We start from the raw sequence: 23,090 nt of genomic DNA on the forward strand, positions 1-23,090 counted from the left end.
GGTCCAAGGCCGTTGTTGTGCTGCTGACATTGATGTTCCTCTCACCCAGCTATTACTGTTCTTAGTCACTGTGTCCTCAGGTGCCCTAGGGAAGTGCTGCAATCCCATTCCTGGGGTGAAGGTAGAGCTCTGAATGAAGAAATCAGTGCATTTCTGTGGAGATGCATTTTTGCTTGCCAGAACTGATGGTCCTGCAGTCAGGAAGGTGGAGAATAACACAAATAATCAATGGGAGAACATCAGAGTGATGTGTTTTCTGTGCCTGGTTTGTGGGGCAGTGAGTAACCATGTGTGAAGGCCACAAAGGACAGAGCAAACCTGTGCAGCTAAGGGAAGTTTGCAGTGTAAACTGCTAATAAAAATAAATAAATGAAACCAAGTGAATTAAAAACCCCTTTAGAAGCCACAAAGGTTTTGTTAAACAGACATTGGACCATCAAAATCTAAATGTAATGATGATCTTAGGTCAAGTAGATGTAACAGAGGAAAAATACAACTGGACAAACACCTTTAATTCCACAGCTGGTTTGCTGATGGGGGTATTTTGATGGTGTGAACACTTAGAGAAGTAAAGGTTGGAGGTCTTTGTTATCCCCATCAGCTGTAGGATGTGGCTGTGATTGTTGTGTCACGAAATCCTCTCCCTGGAGTGGCTGAGCTGGTGAGAGCTCTGTTCCTTTAAGCTGTCAGGAGCAGTTCAGGACTTATCTGTGCAACTGTCCCTTGAAAAATTGAAAGTTCCCTTGTGCCCAGTGTGATGACAGTAAATCTTTCCAGCTTGGCCTCTGAGCAGCAGAAAAAAAACAATTGTAAAAACAGTCGAAAGGCAAACCGTCTTTCAAAGTTTCTCCCAACTAAAAAAGTCTTTCCAGGTGCTAATGTTTCTTTTCCTGAGTGGAGAAGATGGAAAAGCTACTTCAAAGCTGTGTGGCTGTATCCAGGGAAGCTGCTGCTCTGGAATGCATCAGATCCTGTTGTTATCCCAGGGAAGCTCAGTGCTTCAGACTGAAAATGCATTAGATGTGGCCAAGTGCAAGGATTAAGGTGTGTTAACTGTGCTGTAGACTAAGGGAGTCCAAAATCTGAATTGAAATATAACTGGAGCTGCAGAAAGAAGGGAGAACTGCCTATTATTTATGTATTTATGCTCTAGAATCATCCACCTGGGAGGGTTCATTTGTGCAGGAAGTTATGTGTCTGCAAGGAGGGGAAAACGAAAATCTACAGGATTGGCAAATATTCCTGTCACATATCCATAGGTTTTCTATATATATGTGATATATATAGACATATATGCACACTTTAAATCTTCCCATTATTCATAGGTTTAATTTAGGCATTGTAAAAATCAGAATTGATACATTTTACTAGTTTTTGTCTCTGTTTAAGCACTTGGAAGGTGTTATTTAACTAAAACTGTATTATTTATCTCTCTGAACTCATCCACAAGCAAATTGATAAGGTATAGATTGTGATTTTAGTCTAGTCCTTCACCAAAATCTTACAGGTGTTGAGCTCTCATGGGAAAAATGAAGTGTCCTGTGGCTGAACAGGTAGAAATAGGGAGAACAGAGTTACAAGGTGCTGAGTGATAAAGCATCACCTGTACCCAGAGACACTGTTGGGACTGATGGGAGTCATCACCTCTTTGCAGGTGATTTTCCCAGACTCACACACAATCAGAGTGTTCACATGAAGCATTAGCTGTGTGTTCCAGTCACTGAGAGATGTGATCAGTTTTTTGCCACATCACATCTTTACAATTCCAACTGTTGGAACAGCATTTAATGATGCTCCATACTGTCAGCTAATTAAAAAAGTACTGTCTTCCAGTCTCCTAATGAGAGAATAATCAGGTTATTAATGATGGCACATTGCTCAATGTTCCATATAGCTGGTGAGTTTTCTCCCAGGTGGTTCTGTCATGTCAGGACTTTAAGAACTTGGTCTGGGGGAGTGATCATTGTGGGAGAAGGTGTAACCTGCCTATAAACCTTCCAAGAGGCTTCACTCTATATTTTAGGCAGCACAGTGGTTCCTGCCTAATTACCATGTCCTTTTGGTCTCTGTCTCAGGTGATGAGCAGGTATAGACAATAAAAGTGTAGAACATTAGGTGAATCCATAATCACACCCCTCTCATTTTGCTAATTGACACAAATCCTGCTTTGCTCAACTCTGTGTGTGCTGATGTTCTTGCTGTTAAACCCTCCCCTGCTTTTTAATGAATAAAATGGCTGAATAAATGAGCACTGGGGTTGGTTCAGGTTGAGCTGCTGCTCTGCCTCTGCATGATCTGATTGTTATTTGAGGCAGGGAAAGTGATTCAGGATCTTTGCAATTCCATTCTTTCTTTTTAATGGAGCTTTTACTGCAGGAGGTCTATCATAAATGTGCTGTGTTGTTCTGTATCAGGTCTGTGTACTTCCTGCACTGAAGGTTATGTGGTTGGGAGGAGAGAGACTCCTCAATAACTGCCAGGTCCTGGTGACCTGGCACTTTGTCACTGGAGAGCTTCTATTGATGCTTTGGAAATAATTACATTTAGGTATTGAATCTTTAAACCAAGACATTTAATGTCTCAAGTGCACCTTCCATTTCTGTGTTTTCAGGATACTTGTGGTGGTCCTGCAGGAGAAAATTGCTGCCTTTGACAGCTGCACTTTCACCAAAAAGTTCTTCGTTACCAGTAGGTATCACTTTGGGCTCAGACCTTTTGCTCTGGTGGTGGAGAGAGATAAACCAGATTGTTTGGTTTGTTGTATGTCTGAATCCTCCAAACAGGTCTCCATGGCTTCAGTTGGAATTTCAGGAAATCTGTTGCTTAAAAAAACCCCTCTCAAACCCTGTGAATATTTGACTCTTCTGCTGTACTTGATTTCTCCCTGTGTGAAGGTCACCCACACTGACATCCATCAGGAGCTGCAAAATCCTTGGGTTCAGTTGGCCTCAGGTTTGGACTTTTATACACACAAGCAGCAATTAAACCCACATCAACAGCAACCTGCCCCCTGTTTATTTCTGGGTGTTCCTCAGCACAAGCACATTGAGTTTTTCATGTGCCTTTACTTTGTTAGGTCCCAAAGCTCCAGCAGGTCATCATTTGCTTTGGAAAGGGCAGAAAAAAAAGGAGTCTCTGAAATTTTCTGGACCTATTTTCTGTCACAATTAGAAAACTTTTAAATGGTCTTTTTCTATTCTCTCTGTATTGAAAGACAAATCTAGGCAGGAGAAGCTGATTCTTGGGAGAGTTTGCAGCTTTGTGCAGTAATATTAAAGTTGCCAATAGGTGTCAGTTTCTTCCTATCCATGGATGTAAGATACTGGGAATTTGCTGGAGTTCAGTGACAAGAGCCAAATGGGAAAAGATGTGTGTCCTTCTGTTCCTCACTCCTTATTCCACTGAAGAGAACTGGGGTAGAAGCATTCATTTTAGATCAAAAGTAAACAAACCTACCTCAGTTAAATGTGTATTTTGATGATTTTTTCCTTTTTTTTTTTTTTTATTCCAGTTATCTTCTTGTTTTTCTTTTTAAAAAAGCTACTGCAATTTGTTTGTAAAAGTGAACCCACTGACCTGTGCTTTGAGGACAGAGTTCCCCTATCCCTAACCAGGACTTTGATTTGCAGTGCATTTCTGTGGAAAAGCAGTGAAATTTCAAGTGGATAAAAGAAACTTTTAGGAGATATTGCCCAAATTACTTGAAAAATCCCAACCTCCTGAAATGTCACTACTCACAGTGTGTCTCTCCAGCTGTGCTGTGTTTTTAATAGAAGAAGCTCAAGATTTGCCCTCCTGAAACTACTCACAGTGTGTCTCTCCAGCTGTGCTGTGTTTTTAATAGAAGAAGCTCAAGATTTGCTCAAACTTTGCTCGAGTTCTGAGCTCCCAAGGTTGGTTCAGGACACCCTAGTTTGGCACAGAACGTTTGTGCTCAGCTCTGGGCCCCTCAGCTCAGGAGGGACATTGAGGTGCTGGAGCAGGTCCAGAGAAGAGCAATGAGGCTGGGGAAGGGAATCAAGAGCTGTGCTGTGTTTTTAATAGAAGAAGCTCAAGATTTGCTCAAACTTTGCTCGAGTTCTGAGCTCCCAAGGTTGGTTCAGGACACCCTAGTTTGGCACAGAACGTTTGTGCTCAGCTCTGGGCCCCTCAGCTCAGGAGGGACATTGAGGTGCTGGAGCAGGTCCAGAGAAGAGCAATGAGGCTGGGGAAGGGAATCAAGCTCTGCCAGGGGAGGGTTAGGTTGGCTATTAGGAAGAGGTTTTTTACAGAGAGAGTGCTCAGGCATTGGAATGTGCTGCCCAGGGAGGTGGTGGATTCCCCATCCCTGGAGGTTTTCAAGCTGAGACTGGATGTGGCACTTAGTGCCATGGTCTAGTGACCATGGTAGGGTTGGACTGGATGATCTTGGAGGTCTTTTCCAACCTGGTTGATCCTATGATTGTGTGATTTGGGACTCTCCAAGAGCTGGAGCTGCTGCCACCACAGCCCTGCCCTGTCACCTCCAGCTTGGTGGTGGCCACTGAAGCAGTGACTGAGCAAATCCATGTGCTTTTTTCTCTGGATGAATGTGTTTCTGGGCCCTGTGCTGGGGAATAGTTGTCCTGAGGACTTTGCAGCTCAGCAGCTCCTGCTCCCAGGTGGGTGTTGTGCTCTGGCATGTTGGAGGCTGCAGGAAAAGCTTTGTCTAAGCTTTCACGTTTCATATGTGCTGAAATCTCTTCCACCTCAGAGTGTGTCTTTAAAGGCTTAAGTTACTCTGATGTGTTTGAAATTCGATGTAAATGAGCTCCCTAGTTAGCTGCAGGGAGTTTTGGGCCTGGGCCAACTGGCCACAACTGGGCTCTCTTGTTGCCTTGTTTTTAAGATTTATTAAGGGGCAGTGCCAGTTAAATAGAAAAAAATAGAAATCCCTGAAAAGGAAGCTCAGAAAAATCCTTTCAGGCCTTTTTGCTTCCCTGATTGGAGCATCCCTGTGTCCCTTGAGGACTCATCCTGGTGCCCCTTTGCTGGGCAGTGGCTCTGAGGATGTCACTGGCTGCACAGGAATTTGTCAGCGTGAGGAAGATTCTCAGCTGTGATTCTTAGCTGCTTTTGGGCAGAAGTGAGGGCATCAAAGGTGAAAATATTACTGATGATCACAAGCTCTTTGAAGCCTTTTCTGTTGGGGTGTAAAGCACTGTAGGAAAAGAAAATCCTTTGGTTCCAGAAGATTTGGTGGTGATGTGGAAATCACATCTTCCCTCTGGATCAGCCAAGTGGTGTGGGAGGCTCAGAACCTCCCTGAGACAGCTGAAACCCGAACATCATTAAGCAGCAGCTCTGGCCCATTTGGCTGCCTCTTTATACCTGGAAATTAAATGCAGAATACACAATTAAAAGCAGTGTCAGGAATTGTGAAGTTGCTCAGAAATGCTAATGCAGCTGCATTGCACATGAGGAGTATTTGTCTCTCTGTTTTTGTTTTTGTGGTTGAATGTGTAGCTTAATATATTGTTACAATAAATATACCATAAAATATTCAGGATGTAGAACATGGTCAAGTTTGTGCTGCTGTTGGGATGTTTAACTCCTGCGTTTCCTGATTTTTCCTTGAGCAAATCTGACACAGAACTAACCTTTCTTTTCCCCCTGCCTGGGATTAGATGGAAGTGTGCTGGTTTGACTCGGATGGCAAAGAGCCAACACGTTTTATTTGTGCCTTTTGTAACCAAACCTCAGGGTACAGGTGCTCCAGGCTTGGGGAGGGAATTTAAGACAGGTGCTTGAACGTGGAGGGAAAACAGACTGTAGCTATTGTGGAAAAATTACCAGGATATCCCATAATCTACCCTGTGGGGTGCTCTGATTTCTAAATGTCTGCTCAGGGAAGGCAGAGCATCAGTCAGCAGAGAACTCCCATCCCTCACTCTGTTCTCCCCAGCTCCACTCCCTAAGGAAGGACTTGCACCAAGGGGAGGATAAAGCCAAGCAGGAATTTCACTTCCTAAACTGTTTTAAGTGCTGACAAAAAAAAATTCATTGGATGCTTCTATTAAGAACGTGTTTCCTTTGCTGGTTGTCTCAAGGTGTGGATTGAAATTGATAACTGAGTTTTGTTGTGGTTCACTTCAGCTTTGCCTCAGAGCCTCTCTCTGAACTCTGCACGTGACTCAACAATCAGACACCAAATTGATGCACAGGGTTTTGTGTTTTTTTTCCCCCCCTACTTTGCTCTAAACAATAGCTGCAGAAAAGCTGAATTTCATTGATTTCTATTACATCAGTGCTCCCTCAACCCTTCTCCAAAAATGCTTACTTCGTGCAACGCTGATGATTATGAATATGACCTGATGGATATTTTCTTCCCTGTAAAGAATATCCTTCCCACCCCCTGGGCCCTGAGTAAAGATTATCACAGATAACATCATGCATGTGGCATCATCTCTGTGTCCGATAACGAGTGCCTGCTCAGTTTCTCTGCCCCTTCCACTCCTCATATTGATATATCCTCCATCCATTATTCCCCAGGGATGGAGACAGTTATTGCAGCCATTAGCTGGCACCACATTTCTATTGATGCTGTACAGCCAGAGCCCTAAGAGGTAATTTTCCAGGTTTTAGTCAGAGTACTTTATTGTATCTAAAGTCTCCAAAGACTTGTCTAACCACAAGCCAAAAATTATTCAGTAGATGTTAAATTCACCCTACCTGCACCTCCCAAAGTGACAAACCCCAAACCAAAGGGGGTTTGATGCTCTGATCTGCAGTTTGGGTTGGGTGTTCCTCTTCTCACTGACATTCACACACCAGGAATGATTTGGTGGGTTCAGTTTGTCTCAGGGCTGATCTGGAAATCATCTCAGCCTTTTTGTTTGGCCATTTGTGTTAGGATTCCTTTCCCTCATGGGCACACAGGGAGCAGTTGGGGCTCTTTGCTTTGAACACTGAGTGTCTTATGAAAAGGTTTAATGCCTGAAGAGTCACATTCTTCAAGTAGCTCTGGTTGTACATGTCCCTCCTCAGCTGTGACCAGGGAGTGGCTTTTCTCCTGGTTATCCCACACTGGAGAATCATTGACAGGATTCCTGTGTCCGTGGGGGAGATCTTCAGCTTGGATTGAAAGTCCTCGAGGCAGGTGGGAAGGCAGATCCTGAGTCACTCTATTTCCTTGATCAGTGGAGAGGAGCCAGGTCTGTTCCTGGGAATGGCTATAGGCACTTTTTGTTCTCATACACACATATGTATGAACATACACTCCTTGGTGTCATATTTATCTGCCTTCCCTGAGAAATGTTGGTTTGATCCTGCTTTTTTTTTCCTTTTTAACACTCTGATTTCTAAGGGTGTTTTTTTCCTGACTGTGGGAATCAGTGTCTCACAGGATAATGCTGAAATACTCTTTGAAGGATCTTCAGGGCACCCTGGTGTAGATTTGTGGAAACAAATGTCTTCATTGCTTGCAGGAGGTTTTTACTCTATTGCAGGAAAGTGTAAATACACGAGGAGAGCTGCAAAAAGCCAGAACAGGAGTCAGTCCCCAAGATGTCTATCTGTCACATCTTCTGCCTTTGACAGGTTTAAAAATGAGCTGGAGCACAGGAAGAGAAACAGTTTGTTTCTCTCCAAGTTATTTTTATCTGAAGCACCCAAATCCTTCATGTGAAAGGCCAAAAAAAGCCATTTTACTCACAGTGTCCTGCACAGAAACAACAACCTCTGTGGTAATGTTGTTATTTATCACTGTCCAAGTCTCTGGACAAAGCAAGTAAACCTGAGATTAAATATTGTCCTGAAATCAGTCAGATTTGTGCTAAGAGAAACACTGAGGCCTAATGAATATTAAAGGACACATAGATTCTTTTTTAGTCAAAGCTCTGGGATTGGTCTTGGAGTAACAGTAAAATCATAGAATCATGGGATATCCTGAGTTGGAAGGGACTCACTAGGATCATCAAAGTCCAAAACTGCCACGATAGAGTGGACAGGGAAGGAGATCTGTGTAGAAATAACAATAGTAGTCATAGAATCATCAAGGTTGGAAGGTTTGTTCTTTGCTGCTTGAGTAGCAATAATGGCACTCTGATTTCAAAAACCAAGAAGAGAGAAGCCAAAGGCTCTGGAGGGCAAACCTGACTCCCCAGTGGGGTGGATCCTGCTGGTTTGCTCCGTTTTATGGGTGCTCCCTAAACAGAAGGAAGTACAAGAACAATAGAAGAGTTTTGGAAAGTCTGTGGCAGTGTGAGAGTACTAACATTTACATAGGGCCTTTCATCTAGGAGGAACCCAGAGGAATTTATAAACAATATGACTTTCTACAGTTTATAAACAACAACAAAACTAGTTTGCTCGGTGATGCTAAAATAACAACCCAGGCAAACAAAAAATATTAGATAAAACAACTTATAGGGTTTGTTTTGCTTGGAATAAACAATGCTTGTGCTAGAACAGCATCACCCCAGCAGTTATTTATTGCTCTCTGCCATGGAGCTGTTTGCTGACTGCTTGGGCCTGCAAGGATGCAGTTTTGGAATGGCATTCCTATGGAATTTTGTAAGACCCAGGGAAGATGGCAAATGGTTTATTAGCTCCAGTGACAGAGAGGTAGCACAGGTTTAGTGGGTCCTTGTAACAGTTTGTTTGAAAATACCTAATAGCACTGATTCTTGAAGTGATATCCAGCAAATCCCTTCCATGATTAGAGGCAAATAATTTGGGTTGGGATGAGTTACTCCTCTTGGAATTTGTTGAGAAAACTGTGCTTAAAAACATTGTGCACTTAAGGTGGAACAGGTCACTTTAATGAGCTTCTCCATGCACTGAAACAGAAAATTCCTGGTTTATCCAGAAATTTGCTTCCTCAGGTGATCCTGCCCTCACCAGCATTCCATGTGTGTGCTGGCTGCATCCTATCCCAATGGCATGTCCCTCCTTCCTAAGAGATGCCACTTCTTCCATAGTTTTGGGAGCAGAGACAGACTCTGAGGAAGATTTTATAATCCTGTTGCCTATCCCTACACATTGTGAATCCTCTGCCATGGTAAGGTTGTCTTAGCTCTGTAGGATGTTTCCAAGGAAGGTCTAAGTGGAAAAAATTGCAGCCTGAACCATGATAGTTCTCCCTTCTGGGGGGGAATTGTTATTAAACTACCCCCATGATCCATATCTCTGGAGCGAACAGGACACCCAGGGCACAGCCAGAGATCCTCTTGGATCTTGGAGTGGTGTCATGGATAACATGCACAGCTCTGCTCCTCCCAAAGAGCCTCTCAGCTGCCTGTGGGATTCCAAAGTTCATGTGCTTGGATCTGAAGTAGCCAACTGCCAAGTTTTTCTGGATATTGGGAATCCCTACAGTGTTTAGCCCCAACTCTCCATCCCATCCTGAGCCTTTGGGGCTATGTATATACTCATTGGTGTAGCTACATGTTTTTTTTTTGCTTTCCTTAGCAAAACAGCTGTGAAGTTTGATGAGGAGCTGCCCCAGAAGAAATGGTTCAAGTTTTAATAGTGGCATGTTGTGTGATTTATTGGCTTAAACTCTGTCCTAGCTGACATGGCTTGTAATGACTTTGTTCCTCTCAACAGCATTTTCCCAATGTGCTGTTTGTTTAAAAGCAAAGTGGGAGGAGAGGAATGTGTTGCCTTTCTCCTCTTGGCTGCTGTCTGTGCGTTCACACTGCCATTACCAAAGTTCCAGGATGAGCTTTTGGAAAACAATTTAAGAGGAGGACTGGAGGCTTAGCTCTCTGTAGGAGCTTAAGACCAATGGAAAGATCCAGAGCCAGAGAAGTGGACGTGAGTGTGAATTTTCAGAGAAGGTAGAGGAGCTGATTTGGTTTATTTTAGACTCCAGAAGGTGGTAGAGGTTCTCATAGTTACCACAAAGGTAGTAATTGAAAAGTGATGTAAAATAAAGATGTTTTTTACTCACTCACTAAGCAAACATCTGTGTAGTTCTTTGGAGAACTTGAACTTCTGAGGTTCCTGTGTTCTCAGTCAAACCAAATACATAAAGTCAGCACAGCAACAAGTAAGCTAAAAGCATCTTTGAATCCAAATAAGCACAAGTTTGTCAGATTATCATTTTATAACTCAGTTATAAAAAAAAAGGAAAAAACTAAGGAATTTTAAGGTGAAAGAATTTATCTATGGTACCATTTCCCTGCAGGTAAAATGGGAAATGGGAAAACCAAGGCACAGGATATGAGGGACAGGGATGCTGTTAGCCAAGTCCCTGTTGGGAAGGAGCCTGAATCCCATTTCTTATCCCTCAGTGTTGCTTAGGGCAGCACCAGTTGGAGGTTTTGGGCACCAAATGAGCAGAAAAACCTGCACTTTGTTTCTGATTTTATTTCACAGCTTTATAGTTGTGTATTTCCTCCTCAGAGGGAGAGGATTGTACTCAAAAACTTGTACTTTCCAGTAGGTTTTCACCTATATTTCTGTGAGAGATAGGCCCAGCAAAGCTTATTCTAAGGTCAGATGTTTTTTAGTACTTGCTTGGTTTGCTGTCCTTTTGGAAAGACTTTCCCTGAGTGATCTTTTCTTGGATGACCTCTCCATACTGTCATTAAAACTTGGAAACTTTGGTCTTCTTGACAGTTAGTTCTGCATTCTCATTCTGCTCCTTCCTGCTGTAAACACGCTGAAGTTGCTGCTGGGAGTGCTTAGGATGGCTTTTCCCCTCTGTTGTTTGGAAGTTTAGTAGAAGTTAATCTTTAAGGGAGTGAGGCTGGTGAGGATTGGGTGGCCCAGCCCGACGGGTCACGCCGCGCTGTCTCTTCATTTGCCTCCTAGATGATGTTCTGCTGACTCCAGCTGTTTTTTTGGAAAGCAGAAAAACAATTTGCTTTTCCTTCCCATAAAGTATAACCCTTTGTTTATCCTTGTGCTGCTGCAAGTTTCCAAAATGCAGAGACTTGCAAAGAAAAGAAAGGGAGGAAATAGCTCTTTTTCTTTTTTTTTTTCGTGTCGGAGAGTAAAGTTTAGGACTGAGCTGAATTGTTGACCTCTGTGGAGTTTATTCTTAGAACTGGCTGATTTGTGTGTGGAGCCTGATTGACTGAGCCCAGTTCATGGAACAAACCAGCACCAGTGGGTTTGGGGAGCGCAGTCCCAGCTTTTCTAGGCATCTCTTCTACCATACGATCCATTTTTGATCTGAGCAATACTTTGTGCAGTTCTTCATTTACTTCAGTTCACTCAAGTAATTGAGAACAGCTCCTTTATTTTTTATTTCTTTACTATGTTGTTGAATTGCTGAGACTCCTTTAGTCTCCTGCAGGGATGTTCCAAGGCACTCGTGGAGTTTGGGAAGCACAAGTCACTGTCGAGATTTACATGATGAAGGTGATCATCTGACAGCTTTAATGCTGTATTTTATACATAAAAGAGAAGAAAAAAAATCAGTTTGGGGGACCTGAATGCCTTTCCTGACCCAGATAAGAAGCAGCTGAGGCCAAGTCCTCACTGCTGCTGATCTATAATGTCATCGGAAGAACACGTTTGTATTTACAACCCAGGGCTGTATTTACAACCTTTTTTTTTATTTTTTTTTGCTTGCTTTGTTCCTTAAGAGGCTCTGGCTACCCACATTTTATGCACTTCTGGAATGCAATAACAATTGTGGCATCATCTCTTCAGAATTCGTTTTCCTTCCTGAGATCAAGGCGGTGATAAGTCCTTACCAAATACTCACTTGGGTTTGCTTTCCCGGCCCGAGATGGGTTTAATTGGATGAATTGCTGCTTCTCTCCTTCCCTTTGCTTTATGACCTTTGAAATAGCTTGCTGTGATCTCTTGGATTTTGCAATCCTCTCACTGCTGGGCCCTGAGAAAGGAGATCCAGAGCTGTTTGGTGCTGCTGGAGCTCTGGGCAGGCACAGCAAACCCCATCGAGGTGGTGTTAGACAGCAGTGCCAACTCCCTCCAGCGTGTTCACACCTTCCTCTCTCTTCTGCCAGCAGTGAAAACAAAGCCCCTGCACTTCTCTAAGCCCTGTTCTCACTAAACATTGGTGTTATTTTGAGGTCTGTTCGAAAAGGTGTTCGCAGGGATCGGTTTGTGCTTCCTTCCTGTGGTTGGCACAGCAGTGTCAGAGGCTGAGATGAGAGATTTGAGGCACATGGAAGCTCAGCTGGCTGTGCCTGCTTTTATTTCTGGTTTTCTTAAGGATTTTGTGCTAAAAACTGCAGCTGTGTTGTTTGTGTTCTCCTAAAACATTGTGTGCTGGGACAGGACCAGCTGCCCAGGGCTCCTTCCAGTGAGACACACTAAGATTCTCAACACTTTGTTCCTTGGCCAGTCACTGGGAGAATATCAATTCCTAAATTGACTCTATTAGCCTGAGAACTGTTGGAGACTGAGATTCACCATTTGCTTGAGAATCTCCTCCTTTCCCCCATCTTCTCACCTCCTGATTTTTTCACGTGAAAAGATTTTTTTTTGACATGGAAATTAGTTATTTTCCTCCCAAAATATTTATTAGAACTACTGCTAAAATTTTATAACCCTCTATATTATAAACTTCATCAATTAAATGCCATTTAACATGAGCCTGATTCATTTCTAAGCCTTGCCATATTTTCATCTGCAGCTATTTTGTCTCTTAGAACTAATAGCTGTTTTCACCTTTGAGTCCTCAGGGATAATTCTCTATTTGATGCTCAGCCTCATGTGTGTATATATATATATTTCATGCTAATACAGAGGTAATGAAAAGCAGGAGAAGAGTGGAAATGTTGCCACTGATTTAAAGGGAACTGGGAATTCTCTCACTGTGTAAAGCAAAGTGTGTGCAAAAGTATATTGAGAGGCTGAGGCTTGTATATAGAATTATAAAATCAAAACCAAAAGCATTTTGAGGGGCTGAGGACTTGTATATGGAGCTACTAAAATCAAAACCAAAAGCACAATCCACCCCTTCGTGCAATAAACATCCCAAAGAGCTTGAAGAGAACAAACTGTTCAGCAAAAGTTGAATGTCCATCGAGTAAAATCGATTCAGATGTGAAGATCCAAACCCAATCGAGTCAAACTTCAATATTCCCCTCACCCCCCTGGTTCAAAATGGCATTAAAACTGCAAACCTAAGGAGAACCGAGTATTTACACATAATTAACTGTTGGAAATAGCTCATCTAACCACAGCCTTATCTCCAGGAACAAAAATGCAAAGCAGCCACGGAGTGATATTAGCAACTGAAAGGTTTTTTTGTTTGGACTTTTTGTTTTCTTGGCAATAAGTGAAATTCTTTGTGAGAAGTCGTTAAGATGTTTCTGAATGTTGTTTTCCAACTTTTTCAGGCTGTTATCCTTGTCCAGGGCCAAACATGAACCCTATTGCTCTTGGAAGCCGTTGGCTTGCTTATGCAGAAAATAAGGTAAGGGAAGGTTTGAAGCCAAAAAAACTTCGAGGTTTTGTGTCTGTAGGGGAGAAGAAGAAAAAAAAGTCTCAGGCAAAAAAAATGGTGTGTGGAAAAGAAGATCTGTAAGAGGATTTGCATTAAAATGACACATTAGGAGGTATTTTTATAGCTCACATCTTTACTCTGCACTTTTGATTTAAGCTCATGGAAGGCATGAATATGTTTGGGCAGAGAGGACAGACATTAACTCGTGTCTGCAGTGAGGTAACTCAGTAATCAACCCAATTTTGTGTTTTGAAACAGACAGTTGTGAAGGTGAGCACAACACTTCCTAGATATTTTTTGGAGAAACTGAGTCTGGACTGACCCAATGGGTTTGTCTGCAGCACTACAGCAATGTGCTCTAGAGCTTAGAAAATAGCATTAAAATGTCCACATCTCTGTGGGAAATGTTAGGGGCAAAAAAAAGGAAAATATTTAAATAATTGTTACTTTTAGAGGCAAATAAAATAGCTCCCAAGCAAAGAACTGATCACTCCTTTCACCCAGCCCTGACTCAGGGAAGTGGTTGTGTATTTATAGCTTGAAAAGTCTAAATTCAGCTTTAATGCCTTATTTTTCTTTCAAAGCAGATGTTTTTTCACCCTTCCACCTGTGAGTGGAATAGCTGTTCCCAGAGCTGAGTTCTGAGGGAGACAGATTTTACAAAAAAATATATTTGCTGTTACACCTCTTCCAGCACAGCTGAGTTACCCCCAAATTCAGGCCTTGCCTTCCCTGCCACTGGGGCTGGAAAACCAGTCAGCCTGGCATTTAAAAAGTTGTATTTTGCTGACAAAATAGAAGTCCCTGATCAGCAAAATAATTATATCACAAAGGGAGTTTAACTGGTTTGTGTGTTCCCAGGTAAATCCACTGTGATCTCTCCCTTTCTCCCTAATTGGAACTTCGATGCTGAAATATAAGGAGGAAAACTTAAGCCTGTAGGAACAAATACATCTTACAGTGATTTTTAAACACTCTTGTAGCTAAAACAGCTAACCAGGCAACACGTTGTGTGTGCAAGCAGCAAAATCCCTCCAGTTTGGTATCATTTTATTCAGTCAGGAGCACAGATTGTATGGTTAGTTAGGGTTCAAAGCAAAACCTGCTTTTGGAGGCTGCTGGCAGGTACAGGAGTCTTGTTTTGATTTGCTCATGTTGAAGCAAGGCAATATAAAGCAAACCCTTTAATCTGTTCAGGGCAGAGTTTAAAGCAGCTCTTTGCCTTTGTCGTTTCTTTCCTCGCTCGTCATAAAAAGGAGGAGAAAGCCACACTGGGATTCTTAGAATGGCTGATATTTAATGTTACATATCCATGGCTAAAGCTTTTGATTATATTTATTTAAATTTATTTGTGGTAGTGCTGCCAGACCCAAAATCCCACCGTATTCAGAGTTTATGAATTCTTAGTGACTACTCAGCTGGTAATTGAAAACTGGAGCGGAGGACGCGACAGTCTGGGTGGCACCCAGAAGATTATAAAAAGGGGTTAAGTGTCTCAGCAGGGCTTTCTGCTCTTGGGAGGGGGAAAAAAACACACCACTGTACATGATAAATAAGAGCTATGGTAATGGGGTATGGGTTTGTGTAGTTTAATAGTAGTGACTTGGTTGCTGTCTTTGCTTCTCGTAGCTGATCCGATGCCATCAGTCCCGTGGTGGAGCCTGTGGAGACAACATTCAGTCTTACACTGCCACAGTCATTAGTGCTGCCAAAGTGAGTACATCATCTGCTCTGGGAGAGAGGTTATCGTGGAAGAGAATTGTTAGGTTTCCCTGCTGAATTGTGCTGTGTGGCATCACCCCCTCCCTGAGCTCTGCGCCGGAGCTCCTCGTCCTGCAGAGCTCTGACTTGCTTCTCCCCCAACTGCTTCTCTTCCTCAGCTGATCTTTCAGAGCTGTATTTGTTATGAACAGCTATTCATGTTGGAGGGAAGTCCTAGTAAAATGGATTTGTGAATGGCTGTTCGTAATGGCACGAGTTTGTAGGGTTAGACATCGACACGGTGAATTATTAGTCTTTTAGCGTTGTGAAAAGTGACTTTACAAGTGCCTGGTGCTTTTTTGGACTCCAACACACTTGCACTGTGCATTTGACTCTCTCTGAAGGATGACAGCACAGTACTGGAGCTAATTCATTACCTTCTTTGAAGCTTATTAATGACTGTTTACACATAGGTTCCTTTGCCTCGTTTTCCTAGGTCAGATGACACTCTAATATCCCTCAGTTTTCAGAGAAATGTCTGAGGGTTTGTAGGATCAAAAGAAAGCTTGGAAAAATCTTCAACCAGAGTATGGACAACTTCTGTGTTACTATTCCCTTCACAGCTCCTTTCCTTGCCTGCAGCGTTGTGCCAAACTGTGATTTTTCTCACACAAACACACACACAGAGCGAGTTTTGGCACTGCCTGGTGAGCTCTGTGCTGATTACAAGCTTTCCTTGTAACCACCAGCCTTTTCATTTCTGATAGGCACAACAAAACAAACCTAATAATAGGCATGAAATGACAGCACAGGGCAGAGAGCTCAGTGGCACTGAGGAAAACAACAGTTAGGAGAAGCCACAGAGAGACACAGCTCATGTGAAAGCAAAACATGCAAACAGACAGAGTCCATCACAATCACAGCGTGGCTGGAGGAGGAGGAGCAAAATCACAGTTTTTTACATTGTTGAAGAGAACTGGAATTGCTGCTCTGGTGATTCATTGGATCTTTGTGTGCCTTCACCACCAGCAGAGCAAAAATAAAGGTGTGGGGAGAGATCTCCCCAAACTCCTACAATCTTAGCATCATTAACACGATTTTTATAGCACGGATAATTGGAAGAACCCACTGGCTTAGCCTGATCAGCCAGTTTTGATCAGATGTGGTAAAATCCTCCCAGCAGATCACTGGAGCTGCTGACCTTCCCTGCTGAGCAGGACTAGCTAAGGATCATAATCCAGGAATTCCGCTGTTAAGCTGAATTTATCACACTGAAGTAGTGATATTGTATCATGGAGATGGATACTGAAGATAAACCATGTTTATAATCATAGGAGAGAAAAGATTGTTAGCCTCTGGATAAACTCACAGCGAGAGTGAGAGAAGCAGATAATCCTAAGGGCACAGTCCCTGCACTACTTTGTGTTTGCACAGCACTTTGCTCGTGCTCCTCACTGTGAGCTGGTGCTCAATAGACGAGATTAATATAATATACTCTTAAATATTTGCACAGTTTGGCTCTTGAGTATATCTCAGCCTTAGTGTATGAATTTGTTACCTGACTGCTCAGAGTAAATCTGCAGTGTTTCAGTGCTCAGTGATTTCTCTGGCTCTTGGCTGGCCAGCAAGTGTTCTTCTGTGCTAACTGCAGGGCTGACCTGTTGGCAAGTGGGTGCTCCAAATATCTGTGGCTCTTTGGCCATCTCATTGCCTCAGCATCAACTCTACTCCTTCCTTATGTAAGTTTGCATTTATAAACCTCCACTGCTGCTGTGTCCTGTCAGTGCTTTGTGATTCCTTTGCTCTGATCAGCAGAGGAATTAGCTTTTTTGGGAAGCCAAGTCCTTTTCCTTGCAGTGCTGCCTTTGGGTTCAGGAGTGGTTCCATAGCAGTTCTTGTTTCACCAGATTAGCTTGGGTTACAGCCTCTCTCTGTTTGGCTTCAATTTTCTTACTGAAGGAAGGGAATGAACCTTCAGACAAAAGAGAAAAAGCTGACAGCAAAGAGTCACTTCAGCAGAGTCAATTTTGAGAATTGCCTTCCAGATCCTCTCCAGAAGATCTCCATGGCATTACAGAATGTTGACTTTAATGGTTTTCCCTTTGCTGGGACATGTCCTGCTGGTGACCAGTGGGTTTGTCCTCACTGGGAGGTGTTGATCTGTGCTGCAGATAAACTTCCTCCTCAATTCTCTCGGGGGTTAGAAGGTCCCTGTGGGCCCAGATTACTGAGGTCAGAACTGTGATCCTGTTGGGGTGGTTGGTGCTGGTGCCAAAACTCTTCTTATAATGTTACCAGTCTGAAGAATTCCTTCACATCATCTTCCTGTTCAATTTGGTAATTTCTAGAAGATTTCTATTTTGAACATTGATTTTTTTTCCTGTTTCTCTCTCATTTTTCCAGCCCAATCTCTTATTTTCAATTTGGTGGATTTTAAGCTGTTCATGTTCTAAAAGCTTTGATAGTTCCTGTCATTTGACCAAGGAAATAGAAAATGTGTCAATATTCCCATTTAGGTTAATGATTAGCAAAGATAAAAATGGATGCATTTGGGAAAAAAAGGAAAATATTCCTTATGGGATGAAGATTATTTTCACTCCAGCTGGAAGGGAAGCAGATTAATTTTCAGAACAAACTCTGTTATTGGCAGTGGGAGAATATTGAGGTGCTTGGTTTGAGATAAGCAGCCACTGTGGATTTTCTTGTTGGCATTATCCATATTTATCCATTTTGGATGCAGCAAAGAAGTGGAATTAGGAAGAGACACTTATGTGTCCGTGGTTGGTTTGACCCCACCGCGTCCCAGCTCATTCACACAGACCTTCCCCATCCTCAGGGATCTCCAGCACCTAAACTTGCTGTTTAAGATGAATTTCCTAATAGGTTTGTTCCCTGTTTTCCCTCTTTTCAGAACACAGGGCGAGAGCAGGAAAGGAAAACCTCTTTGCAAAGCACAAACATTTCAACAAACATTTAGTTTGAACTTAAAGCTCTAATTGATTGAACCTTCACTTTGTTTGGATTGTGTGAGGCTTCCATACTGTTGACTCCTAAGACAATATCCTTCTGATATCTCTCTCTGCTTTCTATAGATTTTTTTCATTTGCAACCAAATAAACCATGCAAAATGTATCTATTATGAGAAACAGGAACAATCTATTGTGCTGCCACTAAAAGGACCTGAGGCCTTTGTTGGAACAAACCAGCCTAACAGGCACTGAAAGAAGCATTTTAATTCTTTTCAGCTCATTAAAGTTGTACTTATTTTTCAATTAAACGAGCTGGGAGCACATACATTTAGTTTAATTAAATCTACGTATTGCTTTAATATTGACATGACTGTGAACAGTTCTTTCGAAGCAGATAAGGTACACGTGAGCCTGTAAATCATGTGTGTGTGCACAATGTGCAGACCTGCTTTCCAAAGGGAACTGGATCCAGTATTCTCATTTCATTTCCAAGCAAACTTCCCTGGCAGGTTCCCATCAGTGCCAAAGCAACTGGGACACTGCAAACTTTTAACCTATTTGGCCTGTCAAACATCTAGCATCAAATTATAAACCAAGTCCTTCTCACCTCATAACTTCTTTGCTTGATTCTCTCTCCATATCTTTTAATCCTATAGTGGCCAAGCGATTTAGCAAAAAAAGCTGCATCTGTTTTCTCTTGTTACCTGATAACTTCTTAATGAGGACTAACAGCTTATGTGAGAGCAAGGTCATTAGCCCTAATGGATGGAGGGCACAGCTGATATGGCATGGGAAAGGTTAAAGATTACCAGGGAGGTTTTTGCAAATGTACACACAGCACAGGGCAGTAAGTGCTGTAATGGTTTTGCACTGATATTTCGGAGCTAACCCCAATTTTTTAGGGAGAGAGTGCTCAGGCATTGGAATGTGCTGCCCAGGGAGGTGGTGGATTCACCATCCCTGGAGGTTTTCAAGCTGAGACTGGATGTGGCACCTAGTGCCATGGTCTAGTGACCACGGTAGGGTTGGACTGAATGATCTTGGAGGTCTCTTCCAACCTGGTTGATTCTATGATTTTACCATGGAGCATTTACTGATTTCTCCTTCCTGCCATAAAAACGAATCACTTGATACGATTTTCACTATCAGCCAAAAATCTGCCTCGTCAGTTTTTATCAGGAAAATTGAAACCCATCCCTGTGATGGCATCGAGGCTATTTTAACTCCATTCCTCAGCTATCAATATCTCCTTTATGTTACATTTTTTCACCCACTGGTAAAACTCGTTTTATTCTCATTTGCCGTCGCTCGGGTCTAAAAAGGAATAACAAGAAACAAATGGCAGGATATTACTAAAGACTTTAAACCCCAAAGCCATTGCTGTGCTCAAGGCCTGGCTCGATTTTAAGTGGAAGTATCTCCATTAGCAGTAATGGGGTGAGTCCATCAGCTGAGGCATCTCAGAGGTTAATCAAGCTTCCTGGCTGGGCTGCCCATCGATACCCGGTGGCGCCTGGTTCTGTTGGCCCTGCAGAGGTTTTCCTGACAACACACTAACAGACTTTGTGTAAGTCATTTCCCATGAATTATTAAAACAAAACGTTTGGCTGCTAATTGATGAACACTAATGTGTTTTCTAATCACTGCAGTTTGAGATTTTAGCACTAAACAAAGCAGTTGCAATTGATTTGTGGCTGCTCCTTGGTTTCAGCCTGGGATCTGGGCCTTTTTTTTTTTTGGATTTTTTTTTTTTTGGCAATTTAGCAGGCAGCTTAGCTTGTCTTTTTAGTTAAGAATTGGCTTGTTACAGTGTCATTCCATTCTGATCTCTTTTGCTAGTTCTTATTTATATTGCATAATAAATCTGCTCAGCTCTTCGCAGGCAAATCAGGCACAGTCCTTGATTCAAGGAGAAAACATTGCAAGTTGTAGTTGGGATTGTTTTTTCTCTCCACATTTCTCCTACTGTGTCTAATCTTCCTCTTTCTCCAAATAAAATAAAGCAACATAAAAACAATCTCCAGCATCTTTAGCTGATAAAAACTGGTGATTATGTTTTCAAACCCACGGCTGGAAAACATGCAGAGCCTGGAAAGTCCCATTAGTTGTGCTGGGATGTGGCTGCTCTGGGCATGGAGTTCTCCTTTCCAGGACCTTGAGGATGACATTTCTCATTTTCCCATACTCAGTTGAAATGCTGCAAAAGGCTGAAATGCTGAGGACCAAGTAAGTGTGTCACACCTAGCAAAGGCCAAATTCCTGGTGTCTTGCACTGTGCAGAGAACAAAACTGTGTCAGCATCAGCACCAGGGGCTATGTGTGTGTGTGTATGAGCACTGCCCTCACATACCCATCTGGGCTTCCTCCTTTGATCCTGCTGCCTCTCCATGCTCTTGGAATAAGTAAAAACAAAGTTAAAGAAAGGGGGAAAAACTGGAATACTTCAAATATTAAACGACTAAAATGTTTAAACATTAAAATGTTTTTTTTCCCAGGAAAATTGTATTCCCAAACAGAGGTGAATACTTCCAATTGCTAAGATGCACAACTTTTTCAAGCTGTTTCTGCTCCAGCCTTTTGCAGCTGATACATCACTTCTAAACCCATTTTACCTGTGCACAATCTTAAGTTATTAACTGCCCCGAGAAGAAAAAAATTCCAGATAGATCCACAAAACAGCCCTGAACTTTATTCCTTGGTTTTCTTCCTTTGTGTAGACGATAAAGACTGGACTTACCATGGTGGGGAAGGTGGTCACACAGCTCACAGGGACTCTGCCCTCAGGAGCCACCGAGGAGGAGATCCTAGCCCACAGCAACATCCGTCGGAGTCCTCTGGTGCCTGGAATTGTCACCATCATCGACACAGAGACAGTGGCAGAAGGACAGGTAATAGTTTACACAGCGACAAAACGTGTGTTTTCACCCAAAAAAAAATCTCAGGGAAAATGTGGTTTGTGCTGTTGCAAATGAGAAAGAAATGAGGGGTTTTTTTTGCTAGGTCAGAAACTTTTCCAGGCATACACAGCTGGGATCAAATCCTGCTCAGGACTGAAAGGAAGCCAAAGTATATATTGTCCTTTGAAGGTATTTATGTGACACTTTGACAAGATCAAGTGTGAAGTGTCACATTTTGTCTCCCTAACACTTGTTCCTAATTGACATTGATGGATGCTGATCAGCTGGGGATGTAGTCTGATCATATTTGTTCATGTGTGACGTGGCTGGAAAACATGATTGGCTGCAAACAGTGAACTGTTGAATTCCAGATTAAAAAGGATGATGGGTGAAGTTGGTTAGGAAGTATAAAATCTTATAATTTTATGTAAATCTCAGCAGTAAAGTGCAGTCAAGGCTGATGCTGTTTTGTGAGCCATTTGCACTGTTTTGCTAATGATACAGTAAATTTACTGTGTGTAATAATATCTACTGCATCAGGCAAAGTCATTTGGTCCAAAATCCACCCCATATTCACACTGAATTGGTGTTTTCTGCTGCCTTTGTGTCTTTGTTTGTTTGTTTCACTCAGTCATGTAATACTGGTGTCTGCTCCTGGACTCAGTGTTTGCAGAGCTCCCACACACTTCATTATTCTGTGACTAGTCTGTAAAATTGTTTTCCTCATGGTCACATTTATTGACTTGAAAGGGAAAAAAACCTTCCTTTTTTCTTGTTTTCCTCTGTATTTATGATGCTCATTGTAGGTGAGTTACTAAGGTATTAAGGACACATCAGTAGTCAAGTTATTTTCTTTTCTTACCTGACAGGAAAATGAAATGTTTTACTTGAAAACAAACAAAATCAAACCCCTGTTCTGGTTGTTCCTGAGATTTAGTTTTGGAACTGCTTAGCCAAGAAATGTTGCATTGAAAGGGGATTGTTCATAAAACATTATAGGCCTTTTCTTCCAAAATTGAAAGAAAAGAATAAAAAAGAAAAGAATGGAATAAAAAGGTTTTATTTACCTAAGATCTTAGAGTCAGGTCTGAAAATAATTCTGTTGGGGTTTGTTTTTGTTTCCAGGACAAAAAAAAAAAATAAAAAGGTGTTTTGACTCTTCATATATAACCAGAAAGAAAAAAAAAAAAAGAGAAAAATTTGACTTCATAAATTTCTGATGAAGTCTGTTTAATGTGGTCATTACTTGTGCTGCTCGTTGTCTGGGCTTTGATTCTTCTGCACAGGCCTAGGGGGAAAAAAAATGATAGATCTTAGGTTTTTAAGTCTTGTTATGTATGATTTAGAGGTTTTATGAACTTGTCCTCTGACCTGAGCAATAGTAGGGAGCTCTCAAGCCGAAAGGGCACTACAGGAGAGGAGCTGTAAAAATGATAACGCTTGCCTTGTCCAAATACTGCTGCTCTAACATAAATAAGCCATCAGCTCTAGGGAAAGGATTTTTGCCTGGAATCTCTAGGGAAGGAGACTCCGAGTTGGATATCCTGATTGTATGTATGTATTGCTTTCAGATTTGTGTGAGCTGAGGTTTAAAACATTGTAAAATCGTTAATTTATTCTCAGAGCTGCCATTTGCAGCTGGAATTAGTGTTCTGTTTCTTTCCAGCAGAACAACCTGGTTAGATTTTCATGGTGCAGAAGACTTTTAAACAATCTTTTCTTACTGTAGTTTGCTTCTAGCAAAAAGAAAGTTGACGGAAAAGAAAGAAATACACTTTGTACATGGCCATTCCACATTGCCCCAGTGCAGAACCTGCTCACGTGGGGAGCACAGTGGGTGCTCCCAGTCCCCACTGAGGTCCTGCCTATTTCTCCAGCTCCATTTCCAGTGGAAATGGAAGTTTTGGTGCCTGATGTGAACACTCCCAGTCCTCACTGTGTTCCTGCCTGTCTCTCCAGCTCCATTTCCAGTGGAAATGGAAGTTTTGGTGCCTGATATGAACACTCCCAGTCCCCACTGAGGTCCTGCCTATTTCTCCAGCTCCATTTCCAGTGGAAATGGAAGTTTTGTGCACGCAGCCTCATGTGAACATGGTCCCTCCTGATGTTGGCAGTTACACTGATGAGTCC

At 42.2% G+C, this 23,090-nt stretch overlaps 1 protein-coding gene across 1 annotated transcript in view; it reads left to right on the plus strand.

Moving 5' to 3' along the window:
- The window catches only part of BCAS3 (breast carcinoma amplified sequence 3), a gene marked incomplete at its 3' end in the record, with an annotated part of 109,862 nt that overhangs the window by 38,361 nt on the left and 48,411 nt on the right, over positions 1 to 23,090 (plus strand). Inside the window, exons 8-11 of the mRNA XM_009076225.1 lie at positions 2,612 to 2,688; positions 13,287 to 13,363; positions 15,023 to 15,106; positions 20,781 to 20,951. Coding sequence (XP_009074473.1) covers positions 2,612 to 2,688; positions 13,287 to 13,363; positions 15,023 to 15,106; positions 20,781 to 20,951 — 409 coding nt within the window. The remainder of the gene's footprint in view (positions 1 to 2,611; positions 2,689 to 13,286; positions 13,364 to 15,022; positions 15,107 to 20,780; positions 20,952 to 23,090) is intronic.

The sequence above is a fragment of the Acanthisitta chloris genome, unplaced genomic scaffold, assembly GCF_000695815.1.
Source record: "Acanthisitta chloris isolate BGI_N310 unplaced genomic scaffold, ASM69581v1 scaffold15076, whole genome shotgun sequence".
NCBI lineage: Eukaryota > Metazoa > Chordata > Aves > Passeriformes > Acanthisittidae > Acanthisitta > Acanthisitta chloris.